The sequence below is a fragment of the Lissotriton vulgaris genome, chromosome 1_2 (genome assembly GCF_964263255.1).
Source record: "Lissotriton vulgaris chromosome 1_2, aLisVul1.2, whole genome shotgun sequence".
NCBI lineage: Eukaryota > Metazoa > Chordata > Amphibia > Caudata > Salamandridae > Lissotriton > Lissotriton vulgaris.
The window spans coordinates 164143590-164170730 of NC_141686.1; the positions used below are offsets into that span (position 1 = coordinate 164143590).

The 27141-nt window shown below is 45.9% G+C and overlaps 1 protein-coding gene across 2 annotated transcripts in view; it reads left to right on the forward strand.

Annotated features, from left to right (window-relative positions):
* Positions 1-27141, forward strand: part of LOC147734756 (aldo-keto reductase family 1 member C1-like) — a 124383-nt gene that overhangs the window by 10291 nt on the left and 86951 nt on the right. For both annotated transcript variants that reach the window (XM_086953036.1, XM_086953037.1), the window contains exons 2-4: positions 7878-8024; positions 14152-14319; positions 14443-14559. In XM_086953036.1, the coding sequence (XP_086809162.1) occupies positions 7938-8024; positions 14152-14319; positions 14443-14559 (372 nt within the window). In that variant the 5' untranslated portion in view covers positions 7878-7937. The remainder of the gene's footprint in view (positions 1-7877; positions 8025-14151; positions 14320-14442; positions 14560-27141) is intronic.

Below are 27141 nucleotides of genomic sequence, written 5' to 3' on the forward strand. Positions count from 1 at the left end.
TCTGTTAAGGAGTAGGGAAGAGAGTTCCAGAATTTAGTGCAGGCGGCAGAGAAGACTCTACCGTCTGTATTTGGATATGGCGAAGTCAAGCTTATAGTGGATTTAAACAGTCATGTATTTCTGAAATTTCTGGGTCAAATAAGCGGGTTGTTTCCCATGATAAATCTTCTGTAGCAAGCAAACTGCATTAAACTGAATTTGCCTAATGATTGGAAGCCAATAAACCTGTCTCATGCAGGTTGACACATGATACATTTTCTCAGCCTGAAAAGCGTTCCAATAACAGCTGGAGCCGGTCTATGCATTGCTGGCAGGCTTAAGTATATCGAATTACCCTAGTCTAACTTTTCTTTAAAGTGTTAGGCATGGTTACTTTGTGAGTGAAAGTTTGAAAAGGGAAAATACATTTAAAATGTTTTAATTTAAAAAAGTAAGATACAGCTAGAGAGGCTATTCAGACTTCAGACTTCCAGGGTCAAATTAATGTCCAGAATAATGCTCAGGCTGTGAGCTTAAGTGACTGCCTCCGGGCAAGGGCCCGTTACAAGGGACCATAAGGAGCTATTCCACTAGAAATCTTGTTATGTATGAGGAGAATTTCAGTTCCATGTTTTGACTGGGAATTTCTGTAACAGCATTACCAATGGGCAGAGATAAAGATTAACAAATATTGGCAAAACTAGGAGTCTCACCTATTGGCTTCGTCAATTTCTTGTAGCCATATTGTACAGCAGCGTGGGGGCAGTCAGGGGCAGTGAGCCGCTCTCTTAGTACTGAATTATTCTCTACCTTCACCAAAACACACCATTTAATTATCTTACATTTGAGCTGAAGTTCGCCCCCTCATGAAGATGGTGCCAACAAGGCCATGCAAAGCAAAGCTCAGGGCCATTTGATTCTTTGTAGCATCTACAAACCAATTACCATGAGTTTTGGGTGTGTTTTCTTTACAGGACTGGAGGGGGCAAGCAATAAAGAGTGAGGGGGTGGGGAGTGGACGGGGCAAGCAACAACAGGGATAGGGACAGCTGGATCAAGCCATGATTCACATAACCTATGTCAGACATTCATTCCTTAACTTCTGTAAGAAATTTCAATTTCTGATAAGATGTAGTATATAAGGACTGCCATTTGACCACTTGTTAGGAGAGATCCTTTGTCCATATTATTGCGCGAAATTCAGCCAGAGACGGGCTTGCCTACTGCCCAGCACAATTTTAGGATGCTACATCTCCATTGAATCTAATAAAGCAGAGTCCCAGAGGAAGACCGACAGCGTGTATCCACCCTTCATAGGGAACACTATCTTTGTGCCTCTACTGATAAAGACAGCTTTTTCTGTGAGCAAGGTATGCAGTGTGTCTCTTCTCCCTAAGAAACTAAACCTGCAAGTTACTCTGCCTTCTATGCTCTCTTGAGTAGATGTAAGGGTGTTAGGCTCCAAATGACATTTTAACAATGTTAGAAATGTTAATGTTATTCCCGTTATTAATAACATTCTTTCTTGCTGTTTTATAATAGTCTGTGAAGTCTGTGTAGTTGTTTTAGATTTACTGGGAAACAGACTGCCCCTGAAGTAATAAATGTTTTTACTTAAGTGTTCATTATTGTAAGTGCAGTATGTGTGTGATATTGTGAATTATAAAAATAAAACCGGTTTGTTACTGTCACCACGGTGCCCCTAATCCAGAGGTCTTCAATCTGTGGGGCGCGACCCCCGGGGAGTGGCGGGGGCGTGGAGATCAGGGAAAGGGGTCTCGCATTCCCCAGCCTCACTTGTGCCTGCAATCCGAAATGTTTGCTTTCCTTTTTGAAAAAGACAATTATTCAAGGATGGCTAATTTAGATTATCAGCTGAAGTTTCACCAATTGAGTGTCTTGTGCTGTGAAAAGCTTTCCTACTTGTTCACGTATTCCCTACGAATAGCAAACCGAGTAGTATGTAGGGGTCCCCTTTTTCTAAAAAGTGAAAGGCTTTCGTGACAGGGTGCCAGCTTCCCTGAATGAAATGCAAATGTGCCTATCAGTTAATCTGCAAGCGTAAAGAGTGCTTGGGGGCTGGTTCTGGCTTTAATTGATCAAATCACTCCAAGCTTTGTGATGACAAAGATTTGTTTTTTTGAGTGGCAGTGCAAAGAGTTGAGAACTTGGCTGTAAATTGATTGCTTTTAATTATAACTGTATCTACACAGCAATTAGTACCCCTAAGGAGGTGTTGAAGGGACAGTTATGTAAAAACAAAAATAGCTTTACATACGCACTGGTATTACTAAAGTGTATATTTTGGAAGCACCATTTTATCGTAAAATTATTTGCACATTTTGCAGCATTCTATCTTACACTGTGTGTAATCCAAGTATTAAATAAAGACTTACATATTCACAGTGCTTTCTGTCACAGGCTGTGACCTCGTAGAACCAAAAATACACGTCACTATTCTGTACTGCACCAATCAAGATTTATTCTGTGGCTCTCTGGTTACACACAAAACTCTGCAGTGCATTAACTAATAGAGGTTTCATATTGTACTACAGTGCATTTCCCACTGAGTAACACATTTTTGTACTCGCTGCATATCATTTTATATGTAGATACCTGATGGTGAAAGTTTGTGCCCCTGAGTGGATGGACTTCCTGTTGGTGAAAGTTTCTTCTGGGGTTATGAGAGGCCTTGTGGTTAGCATTGGTTCTTTGGATTAGATTGTGAGGCGTTAAGTGAGGTCTGTCAGGTCCAGTTGTTTGCTGAAGTTGGAGTAAAGGAAGTGGTTTTGTTGCTGCTGTTGAGAGAGATTGCTGCATAGGTCCTTCAGGGGGGTGATCGAGTTGCTAGAGGCCTGGGATCCATCAGAATGGTGAAGATTTATTTGCATCTGTTGGTGCAGACATCAATACGGTCCGCCAGAATGGCCATATCATGTTTGTCTCACAGTCTTGTATTTTCAGAATTGAAACACTTTCTAATTATTCACAGCAAAATGATTGTTATTCATTTATCAGATAGTGCTTGGATAGGATAGGGTCGGCTTGTTTTAGGTGCCTGTCCATTATTGTGTGATATGTCTGGAAGTAAAAACAGAAAGCTTGCAGAGAAGCACTGAAATACTGGTTAGTTGTAATACTATGGGAATCACAGGTTTACAGTTTACATGTTTCAACCACACCCTTAATTATATAAGCTAACACATCTTATAGAAAGATGTCCTAGTTACGCTTCATAGGTCATGCCCACTTTTTTCAACCCACTTACAGACCTGATGCATAGAGTCAGGAAGAGTTTGCTATGAGAAAGGAAGAAAGGAGACCTTCAAATGGTGTAAAGGGACCGACGAGGAGTGTAGGGAGAAAGGCAATTGTTCAAGGACTCTGGGAATTCGCAGCAAAACGGGCACAGTGCTCATTGAAACACATATCAAGTCCAGCAAGATATACCAGGGGGCAGTGATAAATGCCAGAGGTGCATCAAGACGTGGAGGATATACAGACGCACGTTAAAGAGGTGCGGGTGGCGGGGGTTTTAGGCGGAATGCTGTGGATACAGATGGCGAAATACACTGATGTGCATCTGGGGTACAGTGATACTGAACTAACATGCAAATGCAATAAGGAGCATGAAAATATGAAGCATGTGCCAAGAGATAGGACACACTGAGAAGCAAGGAATGTGCAATACGATAGGCAGGATGTGCATGGAAACAGGCGAAAGAGGCAGTTTGTGCTGGAGACGGAAACAGAAACTACAAATCTACCTTGGAGAAACCTGACCCTCGTAGGCAGTGTGTCACACCATCGACAACAAATTTACCAATGGAGAAACTAAAAACCTCTAGTAGGCAGGACAAGCACAGAAAGTGAGGAAAGCCGCCAATAAAAACAAGACAACTGAGACCTGCACAAAATCCATCCAGTCTTGAACAAGGATTGGCTCTGTGGAGTGTTGTATCCAATGGTGTTTGCAACAGACTGTTGGAGCTGTACGAAGTAAGACCACAATAATATTTTACTCTGACCTTTGTTGTCCCAACAAAATTGATTGTAACTTTATTTCAATGCTAGTCTAAAAATCCCTGTCTCACCAAACTCATATTTGCAGCTGCAGCTGGGTTTCCAGAATGAAACGGGCATGGCCTGAGCACGTATCTCAACCTCAGGTTCTCATGATACACATTAAACTTTCGTGTCTGAAGCAGGGTAAACGTTGATTACTATGGATTGGCAGTAGAGCCTGCTCTATGACCACGCCCCCTGCTTTTTAAAGCCCCAATCTTCTTCAGTGATATTTGATTATGGATTTTGTATTGAAAGCAAGCCTCAATAATAATGAGGCAGCTTACATGGCCGCACCACTCTATGGAGACAGAGGCCATGTTTTCTCTTTCCCCAGAGCACCATATTTTTTATAATTAAAAACATGTCAGGATTCCTGCCACAGTTCACCTCTCTTGACTATCACAATTTACCAGCATGACTGAATATCATTCTTCCAAACACTTATGAATGAGCAAACGTCTTGTATCTTGACTTTTGAACATACTACATGCTGTTGGTAATAGGTAGCTGCAGCTTCTGTGTCCTGGTTTGTTTTAGAAAGCCTAATAGCCTGTACAAATGTTTGACCATGCATATGCAAGGACAGGTTTCACGCACATGGACACATTCAGAAAATCCACAGGAATAAGCATCAATCAACTGGCATAGAGGGCCTCAACATGAGCCGTAACTTCTGGAAGACAACCCTCAACAAATTAATCCCCAGCACCTGTTCCTTGTTACAAACAATTAGAATGTGACCTTTATGAATGTTCTAATGCAGTCTAATTTAAAGACCTTTCCCCAACTTCGCCTTCGCTTAGCCTCTTCACCTGCCAGTTACCAGTTTCCCAGCTTCCAGGACTCTGTCTTGCCAGCTCCCTTGATCTTCCCGCTTCGACCTACCCGCAAAAAACATCCTGCATTGGTCTTGCACCTGGATGGAAAAAGACCAAGAAGAAAAGGAGAGACGCATTAACAGACTTGATTTTACTACTCTCAGTCGCAACATTGTGCTGCAAACATCGGTAACCAGTGTTTTTGTTCAACTTGTATAGACTGTTGGTTGGGCTCTGCCAAAGAGGACGTGGGTGAAGCTAACCCCATTCAAATTTGCTTATGGGTTTAATGCTGAAATCCTACTCGCTACAGTTTCAAATATTTTGATGAAGGAGCATCTACAGGCAATCTAAATGAAAACAAAACTAAAGGTTAGTTGAGATTTGAAAAGCTTTGGTGAGATGATACCTTAAGAGATCGAGTTAATACTAGACTCAAGCCTTATTATGTGTTACCTACCACATCTGCCAGTACCATTCATCAGACTGGTGTGAATGCCTGCTACAGTGTTGCTGTTGGGTACACGAGCCACAGAATCTCTGACTCTATATGTTCTCTCCATCCCAAACCCGTTCCCTCCGGGATTTGCCACCAGAGCAGTGTCTCCTCCTGTAAACCTAGGGCAAGTTTGGAGAGGATTCGGGAACTAGAGTCTCCGCCCCATTGGAATCATCAGGGATCCAGGTAGGTGGCGTATGACACATGAGCTAATGGCACCTAACATAACAGATGTGGCATCAAGAGGGCCAGCATTACATTTAGGCTCCTGGTCTCGTAAAACATCTGACAAGCTAGGTCTGAAGCTTGTTTCAATCCCTTCAGGCACTGTGCGTCTACTGTACCTTCAGGTAACATTGGTCTGTACCAAGCACTGTTAATAACCCCTTCTATGTCTACTAAATGAATATGAAACTGCCATGGCACAATGTACGCAAGAGAGTACCTTTAGCATCTGGTAGTACTGGGGCAGCAGAATCAGCATTACGCTAGGTATGCCTTACGTGATTTCTCAGACCATGTTCTAGAGTAATTGCTATATAAGTTGTCATGTCGGGGAATGTAACTAGGTCGATGATCACTTCTGCTGCAGAGATTAGTATTAAACTCATGCTACCATTCTAGTGAGATAGTAAATTCCAGATACGTTTCTAATAGATTATAAAGCACAGGTCCCATAAATTAGATATAGCAGTAAATCCGGAAGCTATTATTGCACATGAACCGTCTCAAGATGGAGTCGGAAGGATCATGGGCAGTCACATAAGCGAAGTAAAGGGCAATTCAATGCCCCTAATTCAGTCACATAAACATCCCCAAGTTCAACGCTGCAGAATGAGTAGAAGCTTAAGGGCAAGGCGGATCATAACCAAGGAGAGAAATATTCAGTTGGATACCACAATGATCTTACAAGCTAGGTGGTTTCACACATAGTGCTACAAATCCAGGCTTGAGCTCTAAGGATAGTATTAGTTCCACTTCTCAGTGATAAAATAATGTAGATTGCTGTTACCTATATTCTGATTCCTGAGGACATATCAGGTGCCCTTTAGTTAATTAAATTCAAACTTCAAACACTGGTGACTTTTTTTAATGCATGCGCAAACCTTCAATGGCTGGGGAAAAGATCTGAAAGGACCCCTTTCCTGTTCCTACAACCCCCACCTCAGACCTACCCTACCTATTAGGATACTGCTTTTGCAGTGATTGTCCCTATGCCCTGAAGGGCCAGCCACAGCTATACTTGTTCTGTTTGAGGGTAGCTTGCACTGCTGATGGCCCTGTTGGTACTTGGTCTGTGCTTGCATTTCTGTTGTCTTCATGGTGCCCATTCCAAGTAAGCAAAAAAACCTCCATTGCCGATGCCCATGCTGATACCTGTTCTGTGTACGTAGGGGATGCATGTACAGAAGAGATACATCATAAAGCAGTGGTGCAAGATTTTGTGTGTGCGTGGACTTGTGATCATCGTTGTAAAGTAGTAGAACCAACACAACTGACAGTGCTAGTTCTAGTGTATTATTTGCAAAGGACCATATTACAACAACTTGCAGATGGGTTCAATATAGGCTTAGCTCCAACCATTTGCTTTACTAAACCTGCCATACTTTAACTGTGATTGTCAGAAATGTCTCACTTTCATCTGACGGTTAGTACTTTTAACACAAACAAGTCAGTTCACTTGATTTATCCATTAAAAACAGAACTTGGAACACAACGGGCCTGATTTATAAAAGTAAATGCATATTTACCCAAGTGTATATTTACTGCTACACCTTGGTGTATTCCTCATTTCCAGGTAGAGATTTACACCTCTCCACTTTCAAATTTTGGGGTGGAGTCACCTACAACAGAACTTATGAGTGTAATGGTATTAATAGTATTTTCGCACTAGCTGATGGGGATCCCTTTTAAAAAGTCTTACTGTTTTGTGGGTATGTTTATTAGTGTGCGCCTCCCCAAAATGTAATCCACCCCAAATTTTTTCTAAACTCCTTCCATCTAGTATTACTTATTCCCAATTTTTACACCACTCTCCTAATCCCTCTCACACAACTGCATACCTATGTGTGTGCGGAGATCTGTCTCTTTGAGATTCAGCTGCACAAAGAAAATATAGGGAAGGTGGAGGCGAAGGCTCATACCATAGGTTTGTGAACTGCATTTTGTAGTATGTGAGTAGTACTGCTTTAAGTACTAAATGCTATTTGTCTCTCAAGTACCACGTCATTGAAAGCTAGGTGGTTGGATTTGTGTAAATCTATGTGGACATAAAGCGTAGCATGATCACCTATCTTGATGACAAACTACTCACGTGTCACACTGTCTTCAATGTGTTGTGAACATTTGGTTCTGTATGTCATGACAGGATATCTTGCTGTCTACCTCAGCAAGATATGGTGTATATATACCCAAAGTGGTACCCCCATAGTTTGTGTATGCTTGCCTTTATTTGAATTTAAGTAAAATATGTATATTACCAATCCTTCCTGTGTCAATGTTTATTTATCTAGCATCGCCACAGCTTCCAATACTAACTCAGCACATCATACCAGAAGCCTGCTGGAGAGACCATGGAGCTCAACAAAGATTCCTTCATCACAATGAATGACGGACAGCGGATACCGGTGTTGGGCTTCGGCACCTATGCCCCAAAAGAGGTAAGTCTTCATCTCTCCTTCTCGTAAATGTGTGTCTTATAGGGCATTTCTCCAGATATTCCATTTAAAATATCAGTCAGAATATCTATTGTGAGCAGTAATACAATGTTACCAAATTGCCCATAACACCTGTGACACTTAAAGCCAATCCTGATGCTTTAGTCAACAGAAACTTGGATACTAGAACTTGTAATTGCTCCCATGAGATTCTACGCTGGGGCTAAAAAACCCTGTCATACAAAATGCTGTTGGCTAAAAGGCCAGGCCTGGTTGAAGGTGCCACAGATGGCATTCAATCAGTATGGATTTTATAGAGCTCGACTACTCACCCATAAGGACCTCAAGGCGCTGCAGGGTGGGGGGCAGGTCTGCTGTTCAGGCGAAGAGCCAGGTCTTGAGGCCCTTCCCGAATTGAGGCAGAGATGGTGATTGGGCATGGGGCCACTTAACTCACTTTTATCATTAAAAGACTTTGTTGGGCTACTTCTGGAGTAGACTCATTCCTACAATGTTGATGAACGGGATCTTGTCGTGTAGTTCCTATAAACCTAAATAGGATCTGCACATTTAGACAACATACACTTTAGGACTGGTGTCCGAACTGATTCTAGACACCCCTACCGGGTATGTTAGCCTGTATAACCGCTAGCTCACAGTGCCACTAGAAACACCTCTAACCAAGGAGAGAATAGTTCTTGGCAACTATCAGACATGACAACCGTGATCCCTCAGGATCAGGGAAACAGTGCGATACTTTTCGCTCAGTCACTCGTGCTCACTTTGTCTCAGAGAAATACACAGAATAAACAATGGGGACAGTGTTGCATCAGTGTGTCGGCATGGAAGACATTTTCTCCTCTGACTACCTCAGCACGATATGGTGTATATATACCCAAAGTGGTACCCCCAGGGGATATACCTTGCTGTGTCATGTCCCGACTAGGATGACAGAAGGAATGACCCTTATACATAGTTATTATGCTGGAGATGGTGTCCTGCTGTGATTCCAAGAATCCTCATGCATAATGAATGTGGCTAGTTTTCAGAGAAAACCTCATGTCTTTTAGGCATTACCGTAACTAGGTAAAAGGTTAGTACTAAAAAACAGTATGCAGTATGCCTCCCATGGGTTTCGTGTCACGCATTTATTCACCGCAGCTCATCTAACCTCATAACTCTGTTCTGAAGTCCGTTCTGGTGTTTATTTTGTCAGTCTCTGCAGTACTACTGCCGCACATATGACATCACTTCAGGAAGTTAACTATTACACAGGTTCTGAAAACTGCATTAACTCTACATCTAATCGATAATTTTGATTAACGCAATTCACTGGCATTTTCTTCAACAATTGGCATGCTAGTGTTATTTAACTCATTAAACATTGTGGGTCTCATTTACACACTTATGCCATAGGGCAGCGCTGCAAGCCTTCCTGCTGCACTGCCCTACAGAAAAAGAAAAGGCAGGAATATGCCATACCTATCAGATAGATATTTCCCTGTGCTGGCGCTCAATTGCCTGCCATGCGCCAACGCAGGCACCCTTGCACCACATTGGCTGCATTGTAGGGATGATTGTTTTTTGTGCAGGAATTAATTCAGGCAATTTCCTCTTTCTATGTGTGCTGCTGAATGCAGCACATGTAGAAGGAGGATAAAACAAGGAGAAATAATTATTTTTCCTTGTCTCACCTCCGAAGGAGAGGCGTCGGCTTTTTGATGCATTTGCTAGGTTTACAATTTGTAAATCTGGTAATATGTCAAATGTCATGGGTGTTACGTGGGAACACCCACCGTAACGCCCATGGCAGGCCTCCCTATCCTTGTGTGAGGCAACGCAGCGACTTGCGCTCAGTTGTCTCACTCCATATTTACAAAGCCATGAAAAGCCACACAGGGTGGCCTTACGTGGCGGTGTGGATATGGCTAAGCCCAGTGCACGGCCGGAACATCTTTAAAAGTGACATTCCAACGGCGCACAGGCCTTGTAAACGAGGCTTCGTATTTGAAGCACTTCCTACATACACCACAGCTATCTGCACCCTTCAGCTGATCACACAAGAGATCTCAACCACGAATAGCATGCTTCTTCTTTCTATTTTGCGCTTTGTTTCCAAATCAATATATAAATATTATTTCTACGTTTTGGAATTATGCAAGCATACACCCCTTCTGCCCAATTTGCTCCCACATCGACGTCGTCAGAGACATAAGCAGCTGTCGGAGGGAGTCCCGCCAAGATTCCTCCTGTCCTGATTACGATGTGCCTTTCCGTCGAGGCTACTTTGGCGGAAAAACCTCCAAACTCGGGTTGGCGGAAAATGAAAAGAAGATGAAAACGTACCTTTTTTCGGATTACCACTTCAGGTCCCATTTTGAACCCTATCGTTCAGGTCCTCCTGTTCTGCTACCACTTTATCACAATGCTCAGCCACCTTGTTGTCACTGGAATGCAAGTGAGGCTTCTATGTCACCTGTCTCATTATTAATTGTGTGTTAACATTAGTATTTGTCTGTGTATTCTTACATGCAAATTTGTTTGTGTCATACATGAGCGCACATCTTACCACTTATCATGTTAAAATGAACACACCTGTATTGACGCATAAAAAAATTATATTTCTGGTGGTGGGTGTGGGTGTTGTGCTTGTGATGACTGTCGGTGTACATACATTAGTGTGTGTATGTGGGTGTGCTATGCAATATGTAAGAAATGGGCATTACACATTGCCTACATATACATCATGGCACATTCACAAAAAATATATGTGTATTGAGATAAGGATAAGTAGTTCTTACGCTCCCAAACGTCACCTCCGATCAGCCAGTCACGCCCTCGCCGCCGCCCCCCGCATCCGAAGAGCGATGACAGGAGGAAGGCCCTTCTCCTACCTGGCCGCAAAGACCTGGAACTCCCTCCCGACCGACCTGCGCCTGACCCAAGACCACCTCGCCTTCAGGAAGAAGCTCAAGACCTGGCTGTTCGAGCAGTAGCAGCACCCCCCCCCCCCCCCCCCTAGCGCCTTGAGACCCTCCGGGTAAGTAGAGCGCTCTATAAATGTCTATGATTGATTGATTGACCTGTGTCCACACCAGCAGGGTCTCACTCCTTCAGGACTCGGACACCCGGACATCGCCAGTACAATGGAAACATCTAAATGAGCTCGGCGCAATCGCGCCGACCTGGCAGCGACCGAGTACTGTTAGCCAGCATAGAAGACACTGCCGTAGCGGAGTCCTGTCTATTGCCGCAACATCTAAATACAGTGGGTGGACTGCCGTCAGCTCGATGGAGTACTCAAACCGCCACCGCAACAGGACAATGGTACCGCAAAGATCTAAATCTGGCCCTAAGCTGTGGATATAACAAAAGTATGCTCTCAAAAATATACCAAGCAGTTAAAAATTCATTATTCTATTATGCATATAGCCAGAGTAGGTGCCAACATCAAACCTCAACCATCCATTGGAAGTAGAGGAAGAGGTACTATATGCTTCTCAACCTGAACAATGTTCTAGGTGTTGATCTTTTTTTCGTTTGTCCAATTTTAAGAAGTGTCTCAATATAGCTCTTGAATACTGGAGGTGCAATACAGTAGGACACTTTAGTAAAGTTTGTACAGGAACTAACATGTTATTCTGAGGAGTGTTCAAAGACCAAGGTCTTTCTCAAGAGTCTGACATGGTAGAAAGCAAAATAAATGAATTGGTACTTTCCTTAAATGTTGTGGAAGTAGGATGTGTTCAGAACAATAGACAGTACAGTGATCCTCATGTGCCCGTAACTCTTGAGGGTATAGATATTCAACTACTTCTAGATTCAGGTGCAAGAATGAATTTGATAGAAAGGCACACAGAACTTTGGTCTAAGAGAATATTATCACCTACAGATGTAACAACTAATGCCTTCGAAGGTAGCAAAATGGACCGTTAAGCTAAGTATATGTGGCTCACAAGGAAATCAATTTGTTAGGATGGTGGCACCAGGCTGTTTACATGGTCCTCAGCCCTGAGCAGAAATACCTGTTTCAGTAGTAAATACTGATATTGACCATAACTGGATGGAAAGGTTTAGCTAAGTTTTACATGAGAAAAGAGGTGGAATCAAGAACTTTTTTCAATCCATCAAAGTAAAATATTTGAGCGTTCTTGATAAAAACAGGCTACCTTACAAAGTGTAAGGGGCGGAACTGTCCCTGATTCTCAAGAAAATGCAGGAAGATGGAATACTTGAGCCAGTAAAAGCGACGCTTTGGTTTTCTATTGTAGTTCTGACAAAAAACAAAATGAGGGAGCATATGCATCGACCTACTACGCGTCAAAAATGCTATTTGGGTAGAGAATTGTCACATGACTTACAGAGAAGATTTGATCACAACTATAGGTAAGGTCAAATTGATTACCAAATTAGGTCTTCGAACAACGTATCACCATGTGGAGCTAGTTCATTTGTAACACCTGAAGGTACTTTTCAATTCTGCTATATGCCTTATGGACTGGCCTCAGCAGTTTCTGGTGTTACAGAAGGTTATGTCAAGAATGCTAAAAACATAAGACACGTGGTTGTATTGGATTGCGATGTAAAAACTGCGTTGTAAAGGCATGCGTGGTAAAAGCATGCGTTGTAATGTCATACATCCCTCTGTAACCTCATATCAAGCTTGTGATATAATATGTTGAAGCTTGCTCACTGGTGGGCCATAAGTTCAGTCATAGAATGTACTTTGTTGTGATCCAGAGACGGTTATTGGGAGCTACCTGTGCACTTTACAGCAGCCTCATCTTATCTCACTTTTATCATTAAAAGTCTTTATTGGATAACCTCTGGAGTTGACTCATCACTGCAATTACCTAAGACTGGAGGAAAAGGGTACAAGGAGGAGTAATGTTGAGTGGATGAAATAAAGAAAAATGGCAAAGGAAAGGATTAGAGATGATTGATTTAAAGCTACATATTTGCAAGAAGTAGCTCATAATAGAGAAAAATAGCATAATTAGTATCTTCTTGCAGGTGTCCATAAGCATAACTAAGCGAGCATTTACCGTCAAATAAAACTTTGGAATTTCAAGTGTTATTCAACATTGTATTGTGGTTCTCCCATTCTGTCAAAATCTTAAAGATGCCCTAAGATTTTAAGAAATCCAAGTCCTAGTTCCACTTTCTGGAGTGGTGCCAGGATGTCCTGGGATGATATTCCTGAACTGAAGCTACACCATCTTCAGATCTGCCTTTCTAAATATGAATTAGGCAGATTGAAGCAGAGCACTGCTGCTTCCACGCTGTATCTGGTAACAGAATGGGTCTTCTTTTTCTTTCAAAGGAACATTAAATATCCTAAGAGTATTTGAAATAATGAATGATACATCTGACCAATCCTCTACAACAGTGTATAACGGTGCATATGAAGGGGAACAATGGGCAGGCGGCAACTGTGTGGAGAAATACTGTGAAACAGAGCCTTGAAATCCTAGAGTGATGCTTAAAATGTAAAAAAATAGCATAGATTTAAAGTGGGTGGATTTCAACAGTGTTGTAGATCTGGTCCATGAGAAAGAGCAGCTCTTTATCTAAAGACAGGATACAACTCTGTGTGCTGACTATGAGCAAGGTATTTTACCCATTCTCAGCAACAGTGAGGCAGAGGTCTGACTTTAAGTCAATGAGTGAGGATTGTTTACAAGGTTGGCTCTTGCTGTAGAGCAGGTGGGCAAAGACTAGTAGACACACATACCCACACACATGCGTGCTCACACGCGTTCCCATTCCAATACCAACATGTTTTACACCCCCAGAGGCGGGCAAGTGCCATTGTTAGTATATGACTGTTAAGCATCTATACCAGATCATCTCATAGCCACAGAACGGTAATGTTGGAAGGAAGTCTATATGCTTTTCTTTTCATAGTTTGTGTCCAGCACAGCAACCTCTAACTGTTATAATAGAAATCTACTCAATAGCACCCTTTACAGGTATGCTATCCTACTACTGAAGGTATGTAACAGTCACCATTTCTTAAAAATGTGACAATTTTCTTAAATTGTTGTCCGTCTGGTAATACGCATTTTTGACTTTTATTGAATGAGACACAATCTCACAACCCCGACTTCATTGTTGACGGATGCTTTAGGTGCCGAAAAGTCAAGCCAAGGATGCTACGAAACTGGCCATCGAGCTTGGCTTCCGCCATATTGATTCTGCCCACTTGTACCAAAATGAGGTGGAGGTTGGCGAAGCCATTCGTGAGATGATCGCAAAAGGCGTGGTGACGAGAGAAGAGATATTCTACACTGGAAAGGTAATGTTTGAGAAAAAAGCATTCAGATGAGATTTTCCAGTTAGAAGATGTTTGTGTCTGCTAGTAAAATGTGACCAGTATATTAATGTACAATTGATTTATTTTGTGGTTTTATTGCTACAGCTGTCGCCAAATTATAACTCCCCAGAGATGGTCCGTTTGGGCCTGGAGAAATCCCTAAAGGAGCTTCAACTGGACTATATGGATCTGTTTATCATTCATTGTCCCGTGAGCGTTCCGGTAAGCTTCACAAGGAGGGGCATTAGACAGACATTTGTAATGAACAACTTACTTGAATCAGTTAAGTATTTAGATTGTAGGCTGATTTAGTAAACAGTGTTATACAGATAAACAGATGATGAAAAATTGACAGGTATGCAGATTAAAGAGCATACAGTGGATAGATTGTTTCATCAAACAGTAGAGAACTGTATAGATAAGTGCATTGAAGAATGAAGTGATCAGTCGACTAATGGGTAGAGTAATAACATATATATTGATATATTTTCAAACATGAGAAGACATAACATTTTTACATAGCTAACCAGATTTTTTAAAGTATGTGTTGTAGATGCACAGAACAATGACCTAGCTTCATGGTCATCGAGAAGCAAATGTACTAGACATCAACCACCTGGGTAAGACTAAAGTACCGGGAGACATGCTGTGGAACCTGCAGGATGCTGAGGTGTTTCTTGATAAATGTTTGGGAACCCAGGCCTGGCTATCAGTGTGAGTGTAGAGTATATTATAGTATGTTGCATATTTGAAGACCTGTACTCAGTTGCAAATACATAAGGGTGTTAATGGGTCACCGTGCTGGTTGGGCTCGGCTCTACAGCAGATCAAACTATTGGCTCGTGGGTCACTGTCTAATGGGTTTATTGAACAGCAATTGTTATTCTGTAAGGCAGAGTCAAATAACTAGTATGTTGGCATGAGTACAGTAATAAGCATGCAGTTTACCCAATCGGGCGAACAGTAGTCATTTTGCAGGAAAAACCGTCAACCTGCAGCAGTTGTGTCTTTATGGTTGTAAATGTTGAAGACAGTCGCCAGTCAAATGAATCCCTGGAGCAGTCTCAGATTAAGCAAGCCTACATTTAAAGTAGTTTCACCGAAACAAGTTAGCAATAGAAGCTCCATCCATTATCAATGGCATTCTGCCAGCCGGGCAACAACAATTCAATTCAATTCAATTCAATTAATTTATATAGCGCTCTACATACCCAGAGGGTCTCAAGGCGCTAGAAGAAGGGTGGGGGATTATATGTCGAAAATCCAAGTTTTAAGTTGTTTTCTGAATGCTAGGTGGTTCTGAGTGAGGCGAAGGTGAATGGGAAGTGAGTTCCAGGTTTTAGCCGCTAGGTAGGAGAAGGATCTTCCTCCCATGGTTGTTTTGTTGATGCGAGGTACAGCAGCAAGGGCTTGGTTGGAAGAGCGTAGCTGGCGGGAGGGGGTGTAGAAGGAAAGTCGTGTGTTGAGGCATTCGGGTCCAAGTTCGTAAAGAGCTTTGTGTGCGTGGGTTAGGAGGCGGAATGTTATCCTCTTATTGACGGGGAGCCAGTGGAGGTTTTTCAGGTGACCAGAAATGTGGTCTTTACGCGGGATGTCTAGTATGAGTCTGGCTGATGCGTTCTGGATGCGTTGGAGTTTTTTCTGAAGTTTTGCGCTGGTACCGGCGTATAGGGTGTTTCCGTAGTCCAGGCGGCTTGTAACCAGTGCGTGGGTGACCGTTTTCCTAGTTTCGGTGGGGATCCAGCGAAATGTTTTTTTGAGCATGCGAAGGATGTTGAAGCAGGATGATGAAACAGCGTTGACTTGTCAGGTCATCGAGAGTGAGGAGTCCAGGATGATGCCCAGGTTCCGTGCGTGGTCCGTCGGGATGGGTGCTTTTCCAAGGGCCTCTGGCCACCAAGAGTCGTCCCAGGCGGAGGGGGAGGTACCTAAGATAAGGACTTCTGTTTTGTCTGAATTCAGTTTCAGACGGCTGAGCTTCATCCACTCGGCTACTTCTTTCATTCCTTCATGTAGGTTGGTTTTGGCGGTGTTAGGGTCTTTGGTGAGTGAGAGGATCAGTTGAGTGCCATCAACGTAGGAGATGATGTTGAGGTTGTTTTGGCGTGCGATGGCCGCGAGGGGGCTCATGTATACGTTGAAGAGGGTGGGGCTGAGTGAAGATCCTTGTGGCACGCCCTTCATGCTACAGACCAATGTAACTGGTCAGGAAATATCCTTTTATAGGACCAGTGCAGGTAAAACACTAGTGCTTGAGCTTTGACAGTAGGTACTGCACTGTCCAGAATTCGTCACAAGTACTGTCATGAGATTGTTTAATCAAAGCATAAACAAACACCTGACATATTATGAAGGCCAACTCAACTAAAGGGCTTGCTAACTAATAATATTGAATTGCAGGAATTTGACTACCATTTGGTCACAAAAGTTCTTCCCAGCACTCCCTTCTTGGAAGGGAGTCTATGAACACATCACTTCACAGTGGGTAGATCTCCAGTCCCCTGCATGCTCACTGGCTTCCCTGCAGATATAGGTGTCTCTGATATGACTCCGCTAATGGTAATCTATTACTGGACATGTTCTCCTGTCCTTTCTTCCAGTAAACATGTGATCAGCTGCCATAGTATTCCTGCTAGTCCTTCCCCTGACATCCGTTAAGAATCTAGTACATATTTGAGAACTTTGGCACGGTGGATATCAACCCAGGAAGGTTCCTATCATGTCTTCTTGAAAGTGTGGTCAGTAGAGATTGTAAGTTGCATTCAATAGCACAGGATCAGCAGTGATGCAAACACATGTGAGAATTCAGAGTCAATCCAGAAATATTTATAAGCAAGCATTGGCATAGCCAATAGGTTTCGCTTTTGGGACCTTATAAGTAATTAGCTATGCAGCACAATATCCTTGGTGCAATAACATCAACTGTTGCATTTAATATAAGAGGAGCAAAACCTTAAAAGGTTGAGAGATATGTTGTGGGCAGAAACATGTGTGAATAGAGATTGAGGGTGGTAATATGTTTGCATTCAGAGATGCTGTAGAGTTTTCTGTGGCTGATTACCGGTGCTTGATTTGTGCAGGTGTTTGCTTGTGTTTGGCACAGACACATGTTTTTTTTTAAACTTTGGCGCATATTCACGACAGCCTGTTTCAGCCCCAGCCTATTTTTAAAAGAGCGCAGGAGCAAAATGTTTGCAATCTGATATAAATAAAAAATACACAAAAATGTTATAAAAGATAATCAATTTTATTCCCAGGCTAAACTGTATGGGATAGGCTGAGCTTAAGCACGTTGATATTGTTATTGTTTTCAATTAATACGTCTATTCTGGTTCTTAAGGCACGCCATAAACAGAAAACGAATCTGTTAACAAAGTAAGATATAGAAATAAGTCCCTGCAAGCCAAAATCTGCTTGCTACGAGTGGCCCGTTTACAGAATAAAACAAGCGCTGATGCTGTAGGTAGTGGGTCCGGGAGCCCATAGACCACAGGTTAGGGGAGCACTGAGGCCATAGGGGTGGCAGAGGTTCAGTGGAGAACTAAGGCTTCAGGGGGTGGGTCCATACTAAAACATTAATCGGATGCATGCCATATTTTTCAGGAAATGTCTAATAGGCAGCAATTTTTTTTTGCAAATGTTTTTAGAAGATCTTTTAATATTTGCGGACTAATAGGCAAATAGAATGATGTTTAATATTTGTGACGTATACCGCAGCTTGCAAAAGCTAACGCTATTTTCTAATTCGACGTAAACCGTTCAGAATAGCCAACACTGCCCCTGAATCCAGGCCAGGTTTTGTGTACGAACACACATCTACAGGGACATGGCACAATTTTTGTGAAATGAAACAGAAGCAATAAGCTGGAAATCCCAGAGCAGCAGAGAGTGAGTGGAAGGCGCATCCCTAGGTTTGTAGCGACTTGTATTGGCAGAGCGTGGATAGCAAAATCAAAAGTTGTACTGAATGGGGCAACAAAATATATTTTGCCTTGGGGTCTCGAAAATCATTACAGCGGCACTGCAGCTTTGCAGATAAGAGGCTGTACTGTCCTTGTAAAATGTCAACCCCTCTGCTAAGAATTAATGACACTGTCCCAAAAGTTCATCAGCTCCGCAGTAACATTCCACCACCTGTTCTGAGTACAGTAAGGTTGTTGCAAAGTGCCAGTACTGCCCCCAGTTTATGCATAGAAGCCTGAGTCAAAAGTCCCGTTAAATTACTGTAACTCAATTATAAAGTGCCTTTGAAATCTAGAAGTGCCTAATTTGTGATGCCCTCAATAGGCTACTGTCGTGCCTGACTTATTTGTTTAATGTCCGGGCCTGGTTCGCAGATAAACACAACCGTGAACTAAATATCAAAATAAACATTGAACCTCACAAAACCTGCCCTTTTCCAGAGCTGCCCGCCCTGCACTAGATGTACAATGGCATCTGTCAATGGTGGTTCTGCTGTCAAACAACATTTTCAAGCCTTGTGAGCTTCTCGGGTGGGTATGGGTGGGGACAGCGGGGAATTGGGGTCTTGCCAATGCGGGTAGCCTCGAGAGGCAACCATGGGTGACAAAAGCTAGCCTCTTCATTTACAGCACAACAGGAAAAAAAAGCCGAGCCCCGCTGACTTGGAGCAGCAGCAACCGCAAATATGACAGCTATTTGAGGTATTCTACAACTCGGGGCTGGTCAACAAGTCCCGTTCCGGGCAGTGCGCATGCATTTGTTTGTTTAACAGCGCTTCTCACGGAGCTCAAGAGCCAGCTGCTGCTGTTTTGTTTAGCTGGAGGAGCCTGGGCTGTGCCTCAAAGAGGAGGAAGAGTCTCTGGGCGTGCCATGGACAGGAACACAAGTAGCAGTGAGTCTTCCATCCCGCCCGATAGCTTTCTGAAAAGTGTGAAACATCCGTTCAGCGTGAGCTGTGCCAGTGCAAGAAAAAAAAACCAAGACAAGGCATGAGACTGAGGCCTGTGCCTGTTTCCCTTGCGTTTCCCTTGCGGGAGCGAGCATGGGCACCATACATTTACAAGTTAATTAGAAACATGGTGTCAAAGCTCGCTCCTGCAAGGAAATCGCCAAACGTGCACGCGTTGCCTTTGAAAGCAATGCACTGCGTGCACGTTTTAGGGCAAAAGCTAAATCAATTCCAAAAGGTCTCTCTTAGGCAGCGCAAGTGCTGCGTAGGCGAGACATAAAAATACAGGTTACAGAATTGTAATGGAATATTATGCTTTCAAATATGTTGCTGGTAATTCATTTTAATCTGAGAGTGCTTGACTGATGTTTACATTGAAAAACAAGCATTGGAAATGCAATAGCTCTCGTATTAGGAAAGTTTGAGCGATTGGTATTGTAAATGTATTGTAAATGACACTTTTTTTTATTTATGTGTTGGTTTTGAAAATAGCAAAATTAATAGCTTTGTCAGTTACAATGTCAATAGTTTTAACTTTGGCAAATGTGACACCTATAGCATTTGTAATGCAATGTGTGTTGTATTTACGTGACTTAGATGTATTGATATTACAAATTACAATGGCTTTTAATTTTGTAAATAATTAATACTTAAATAAAAGTTATTGTAATTTATAATGGCAATACCTTAAACATTTGTAAATAACTTTTGTGAAGATTATGTTCAGTGTATTTTATTGGTATGAAAATCCAAGAACATTGCTTTTGCACCTAAACACACACACACACACACACACACATAGATGTGGTGGTGGTGGATCTGGGGGATATGGTGGTGGTGGATGTGGTGGTGGATGCGGTGGTGGATGTGGTGATGGTGGTGGATGTGGTGTTGGTGGATGTGGTGTTGGTGGATGTGGTGTTGGTGGATGTGGTATTGGTGGATGCGGTGGTGGTGGATGCAGTGGTGGTGGATGCGGTGGTGGTGGTGGATGTGGTGGTGGATGCGGTGGTGGTGGAAGTGGTGGTGGATGTGTTGGATGTGGTGGTGGTGGGTGTGGTGGTGGATGTGGTGTTGGTGGATGCAGTGGTGGTGGTGGATACGGTGGCGGATGTGGTGGTGGTGGATGTGGTGGTGGTGGAAGTGGTGGTGGATGTGTTGGATGTGGTGGTGGACGTGGTGGTGGTGGATGTGGTGAAAGTGGTGGTGGATGTGGTGGTGGTGGTGGATGCGGTGGATGTGGCGGTGGATGTCATGGTGGATGTGGAGGTGATGCTGGATGTGGTGGTGGTTGTGGTGGTGGATGTGGCGGTGGATGTGGTGGTGGATGTGGTGGTGATGGTGGATGTGGTGGTGGATGCGGTGGATGTGGTGGTGGTGGATGCGGTGGTGGTGGTGGATTCAGTGGTGGTGGTGGTGGGTGTGGTGGATGTGGAGGTGGTGGGTGTGGTTAAAGTGTTGGTGGATGTGGTGGTGGTGGATGCGGTGGTGGTGGATGCGGTGGTGGATGTAGTGGTGGTGGACGTGTTAGATGTGGTGGTGAATGTGGTGGTGGTGGATGTGTTGAAAGTGGTGGTGGATGTGGTGGTGGATGTGGTGGTGGTGGATGTGGTGGATGTGGTGGGTGGTGGTGGATGCGGCGGTGGATGTCATGGTGGATGTTGAGGTGATGGTGGATGTGGTGGTGGATGTGGTGACGGTGGATGCAGTGGATGTGGTGGTGGTGGATGCGGTGGTGGTGGTGGATGCAGTGGTGGTGGTGGATGGGGTGTTGGTGGTGGTGGATGGGGTGGTGGTGGTGGATGTAGTGGTGCTGGGTGTGGTGGGTGTGGTGGATGTGGTGGTGGTGGGTGTGGTGAAAGTGGTGGTGGATGTGGTGGTGTATGTGGTGGTGGTGGATGCGGCTGTGGATGTGGTGGTGATGGTGGATGTGGTGTTGGTGGATGCGGTGGTGGTGGTGGATGTGGTGGTGGTGGTGGATGTGGTGTTGGTGGATGCGGTGGTGGTGGTGGATGTGGTGGTGGTGGAAGTGGTGGTGGATGTGTTGGATGTGGTGGTGGATGTGGTGGTGGATGTGGTGGATGTGGTGGTGGGTGTGGATGTGGTGGTGGATGCGGTGGTGGATGCGGTGGTGGTGGAAGTGGTGGTGGATCTGTTGGATGTGGTGGTGGATGTGGTGGTGGATGTGTTGGATGTGGTGGTGGATGTGGTGGTGGATGATGTGGATGTGGTGGTGGATGTGGTGGTGGGTGTGGTGGTGGTGGAAGTGTTGGATGTGGTGATGGATGTGGTGGTGGATGTGGTGGTGGATGTGGTGGATGCGGTGGTGGATGTGGTGGTGGTGGATGCGGTGGATGTGGATGTGGTGGATGTGGATGTGGTGGGGGTGGATGCGGTGTATGTGGATGTGGTGGTGGATGTGAATGTCATGGTGGAAGTGGAGGTGGTGGTGATGGTGGATGTGGTGGTGGATGCGGTGGATGTGGTGGTGGTGGATGTGATGGTGGTGGATGTGGCGGTGGATGTCATGGTAGATGTGCAGGTGATGGTGGATGTGGTGGTGGATGTGGTGGTGGTGGATGCGGTGGTGATGGTGGATGCAGTGGTGGTAGATGGAGTGGTGGTGGTGGTGGTGGATGGGGTGGTGGATGTAGTGGTGGTGGGTGTGGTGGATGTGGTGGTGGTGGGTGTGGCTAAAGTGTTGGTGGATGTGGTGGTGGATGTGGTGGTGTGTGTGGTGGTGTATGTGGTGGTGGTGGATGCGGTGGTGGATGTGGTGGCGATGGTGGATGTGGTGGTGGTGGAAGTGGTGGTGGACATGTTGGATGTGGTGGTGGTGGATGTGGTTGTGGATGTGGTGGTGGCTGTGGATGTGGTGGTGGTGAATGCGGTGGTGGTGGTGGAAGTGGTGGTGGATGTGGTGGTGGATGTGGTGGTGGATGTGGTGGTGGGTGTGGATGTTGTAGTGGATGTGGTGGTGGTGGATCCGGTGGTGGATGCGGTGGTGGTGGAAGTGTTGGATGTGGTGGTGGATGTGGTGGTGGTGGGTGCGGTGGTGGATGTGGTGGTGGTGGATGCGGTGGATGTGGATGTGGTGGTGGTGGATGCGGTGTATGCGGATGTGGTGGTGGATGTGGAGGTGGATGTCATGGTGGATGTGGAGGTGGTGGTGATGGTGGATGTGGTGGTGGATGCGGTGGATGTGGTGTGGTGGATGCTGTGGTGGTGGATGCTGTGGTGGTGGATGCGGTGGTGCTGGATGCGGTGGTGCTGGATGCGGTGGTGGTGGATGCGGTGGTGGTGGATGCGGTGGAGGTGGATACGGCGGATGTGGATGTGGTGGATGTGGTGGTGGATGTGGCCGTGGATGTCATGGTGGATGTGCAGGTGATGGTGGATGTGGTGGTGGATGTGGTGGATGTGGTGGTGGTGGATGCGGTGGTGATGGTGGATGCAGTGGTGGTGGATGGGGTGGTGGTGGTGGTGGATGGGGTGGTGGATGTAGTGGTGGTGGGTGTGGTGGATGTGGTGGTGGTGGGTGTGGTTAAAGTGTTGGTGGATGTGGTGGTGGATGTGGTGGTGTATGTGGTGGTGGATGTGGTGGTGGTGGATGTGGTGGTGGTGGTGGATGTGGTGTTGGTGGATGCGCTGGTGGTGGTGGTGGATGTGGTGGTGGTGGATGCGGTGGGGGATGTGGTGGTGGTGGAAGTGGTGGTGGACATGTTAGATGTGGTGGTGGATGTGGTGGTGGTGGATGTGGTGAAAGTGGTGGTGGATGTGGTGGTGGATGTGGTGGTGGTGGTGGATGTGGTGGTGGTGGATGCGGTGGATGTGGATGTGGTGGATGTGGTGGTGGATGTGGCCGTGGATGTCATGGTGGATGTGCAGGTGATGGTGGATGTGGTGGTGGATGTGGTGGATGTGGTGGTGGTGGATGCGGTGGTGATGGTGGATGCAGTGGTGGTGGATGGGGTGGTGGTGGTGGTGGATGGGGTGGTGGTGGGTGTGGTGGATGTGGTGGTGGTGGGTGTGGTTAAAGTGTTGGTGGATGTGGTGGTGTATGTGGTGGTGGATGTGGTGGTGGTGGATGTGGTGGTGGATGTGGTGGTGGTGGTGGATGTGGTGTTGGTGGATGCGCTGGTGGTGGTGGTGGATGTGGTGGTGGTGGATGCGGTGGGGGATGTGGTGGTGGTGGAAGTGGTGGTGGACATGTTAGATGTGGTGGTGGATGTGGTGGTGGTGGATGTGGTGAAAGTGGTGGTGGATGTGGTGGTGGATGTGGTGGTGGTGGTGGATGTGGTGGTGGTGGATGTGGATGTGGTGGATGTGGTGGTGGATGTCATGGTGGATGTGGAGGTGATGGTGGATGTGGTGGTGGATGTCATGGTGGATGTGGAGGTGATGGTGGGGATGGTGGTGGTGGATGCAATGGATGTGGTGGTGGTGGATGGGGTGGTGGATCGGGTGGTGGATGTAGTGGTGGTGGGTGTAGTGGATGTAGTGGTGGTGGGTGTGGTGGATGTAGTGGTGGTGGGTGTGGTGGATGTGGTGGTGGATGAGGTGTTGGATGTGGTGGTGGTGGATGCGGTGGTGGATGTGGTGGTGGATGTGGTGGTGGTGGGTGCATATATTGTGCAAAAAGAAACGGAGCATTACTGACAAAGACCAATAACTTACTTAACAATTCTTTTAAGCTAAAGAAATCCATTGCAGCGCACGCTCAGTGACTACAAATTGAAATCAAAGCAACCACATTCATCCATCAAAAGAACAGCTCAAGAAGGCTGTATGGTGGGCATCGTAAATAAAAAGTGCACTTTACACGGCAGGCCGGCCGTGAAACTGAAAGCACGGCCGGCCGTGAAAGCCTTTGATCTGGCAGGGGGTGGAGCGGCACCAAGCTGGGCAACAGATGGCTGGCAATTTGATGCTGTGCACGCGCATTTTAGGTCAATGCGCTTGCGCATTGACCTAAAAGCGCACGGGCACAGCACCAAATCGCCAGTTAGTTAAAGTTTGTTTAAAGCCCTATAGTGGTGGTGGTGGATGCGGTGGATGTGGATGTGGTGGATGTGGTGGTGGATGTCATAGTGGATGTGGAGGTGATGGTGGATGTGGTGGTGGGGGTGGTGGTGGTGGATGCAGTGCATGTGGATGTGGTGGTGGTGGATGCGGTGGATGTGGATGTGGTGGATGTCATGGTGGATGTGGAGGTGATGGTGGATGTGGTGGTGGGTGTGGTGGTGGTGGATGCAGTGGATGTGGTGTTGGTGGATGCGTGGTGGTGGTGGATGCGGTGGTGGTGGAAGTGGTGGTGGAAGTGGTGGTGGATGTGGTGGTGGATGTGGTGGTGGGTGTGGATGTGGTGGTGGATGTGGTGGTGGTGGATGCGGTGGTGGATGCGGTGGTGGTGGAAATGTTGGATGTGGTGGTGGATGTGGTGGTGGTGGGTGCGGTGGTGGATGTGGTGGTGGTGGATGCGGTGGATGTGGATGTGGTGGATGTGGAGGTGGATGTCATGGTGGATGTGGAGGTGGTGGTGATGGTGGATGTGGTGGTGGTGGTGGATGCGGTGGATGTGGTGTGGTGGATGCTGTGGTGGTGGATGCTGTGGTGGTGGATGCTGTGGTGGTGGATGCTGTGGTGGTGGATGCGGTGGTGCTGGATGCGGTGGTGGTGGATGCGGTGGTGGTGGATGCGGTGGAGGTGGATGCGGTGGATGTGGATGTGGTGGATGTGGTGGTGGATGTGGCCGTGGATGTCATGGTGGATGTGCAGGTGATGGTGGATGTGGTGGTGGATGTGGTGGATGTGGTGGTGGTGGATGCGGTGGTGATGGTGGATGCAGTGGTGGTGGATGGGGTGGTGGTGGTGGTGGATGGGGTGGTGGATGTAGTGGTGGTGGGTGTGGTGGATGTGGTGGTGGTGGGTGTGGTTAAAGTGTTGGTGGATGTGGTGGTGGATGTGGTGGTGTATGTGGTGGTGGATGTGGTGGTGGATGTGGTGGTGGTGGATGTGGTGGTGGTGGTGGATGTGGTGTTGGTGGATGCGGTGGTGGTGGTGGATGCGGTGGGGGATGTGGTGGTGGACGTGTTAGATGTGGTGGTGGATGTGGTGGTGGTGAATGTGGTGAAAGTGGTGGTGGATGTGGTGGTGGTGGTGGATGTGGTGGTGGTGGATGCGGTGGATGTGGATGTGGTGGATGTCATGGTGGATGTGGAGGTGATGGTGGATGTGGTGGTGGATGTCATGGTGGATGTGGAGGTGATGGTGGGGATGGTGGTGGTGGATGCAGTGGATGTGGTGGTGGTGGATCGGGTGGTGGATCGGGTGGTGGATGTACTGGTGGTGGGTGTAGTGGATGTAGTGGTGGTGGGTGTGGTGGATGTAGTGGAGGTGGGTGTGGTGGATGTGGTGGTGGATGAGGTGTTGGATGTGGTGGTGGTGGATGTGGTGGTGGTGGTGGATGTGTTGGATGTGGTGGTGGTTGTGGTGGTGGATGTGGTGGTGGTGGGTGTGGTGGTGGGTGTGGTGGTGGATGTGGTGGTGGATGTGGTGGTGGTGGTGGATGTGGTGGTTGTGGATGTGGTGGATGTGGTGGTGGTGGATGCGGTGTATGTGGTGGATGTGGTGGTAGATGTGGAGGTGATAGTGGATGTGATGGTGGATGTGGTGGTGGATGTGGTGGTGATGGTAGATGTGGTGGTGGATGCGGTGGATGTGGTGGTGGTGGATGCAGTGTTGATGGTGGATGCAGTGGTGGTAGATGGGGTGGTGGTGGTGGTGGATGGGGTGGTGGTGGGTGTGGTGGATGTAGTGGTGGTGGGTGTGGTTAAAGTGTTGGTGGATGTGGTGGTGGATGTGGTGGTGTAAGTGGTGGTGGTGGATGCAGTGGTGGATGTGGTGGTGGTGGATGTGGTGGTGGTGGATGCAGTGGTGATGGTGGATGCAGTGGATGTGTTGGATGTGGTGGTGGATGTGGTGGTGGATGTGGTGGATGTGGTGGTGGGTGTGGATGTGGTGGTGGATGTGGTGTTGGATTACATTGAACCCGCATGCATCAAGTGCGGATTATACAATATAAAATAATGATTTATTTTGCGCTGACTCGCAACCTTAACCAGCCATGATCATTTAGAAATAAATAAGACTATCCACTTAGCTGTGTGAACACAGCACATTCTACAGACGATTAATAAAAAGTCACCAACACAACTAAATAAAGAGCATGAAAAGACAAATAAGAAAGCTGGTGAAAAAGAAAACACATTGCCCAAAAAATAGTGCTTCTGCAAACTGCATATATTGTGCAAAAAGAAACGGAGCATTACTGACAAAGATGAATAACTTACTTAACAATTCTTTTAAGCTAAAGAAATCAATTGCAGCGCACGTTCAGTGACTAAAAATTGAAATCAAAGCAACCACATTCATCCATCAAAAGAACAGCTCAAGAAGGCTGTATGGTGGGCATCGTAAATAAAAAGTGCACTTTACACGGCAGGCCGGCCGTGAAACTGAAAGCACGGCCGGCCGGCCGTGAAAGCCTTTGATCTGGCAGGGGGTGGAGCGGCACCAAGCTGGGCAACAGATGGCTGGCAATTTGATGCTGTGCAACAGATGGCTGGTCAATGCGCTTGCGCATAGACCTAAAAGCGCATGGGCACAGCACCAAATCGCCAGTTAGTTAAAGTTTGTTTAAAGCCCTATAGTCTCGCTTCTCTATCAATGCGCATGGTTTTAAGCAATTTTTTTTTTAATCCAGCAAAAGTATATATAAACAAATTGGGAAGGGAATATGTCTGCAACCAAGTTTCTAGGGTCTTCTGACTATGTTTATTGTGCGAGCTGTTTGCAGATTCCTTTCTCTTTGTCCCGGCTGTCCCACAGGA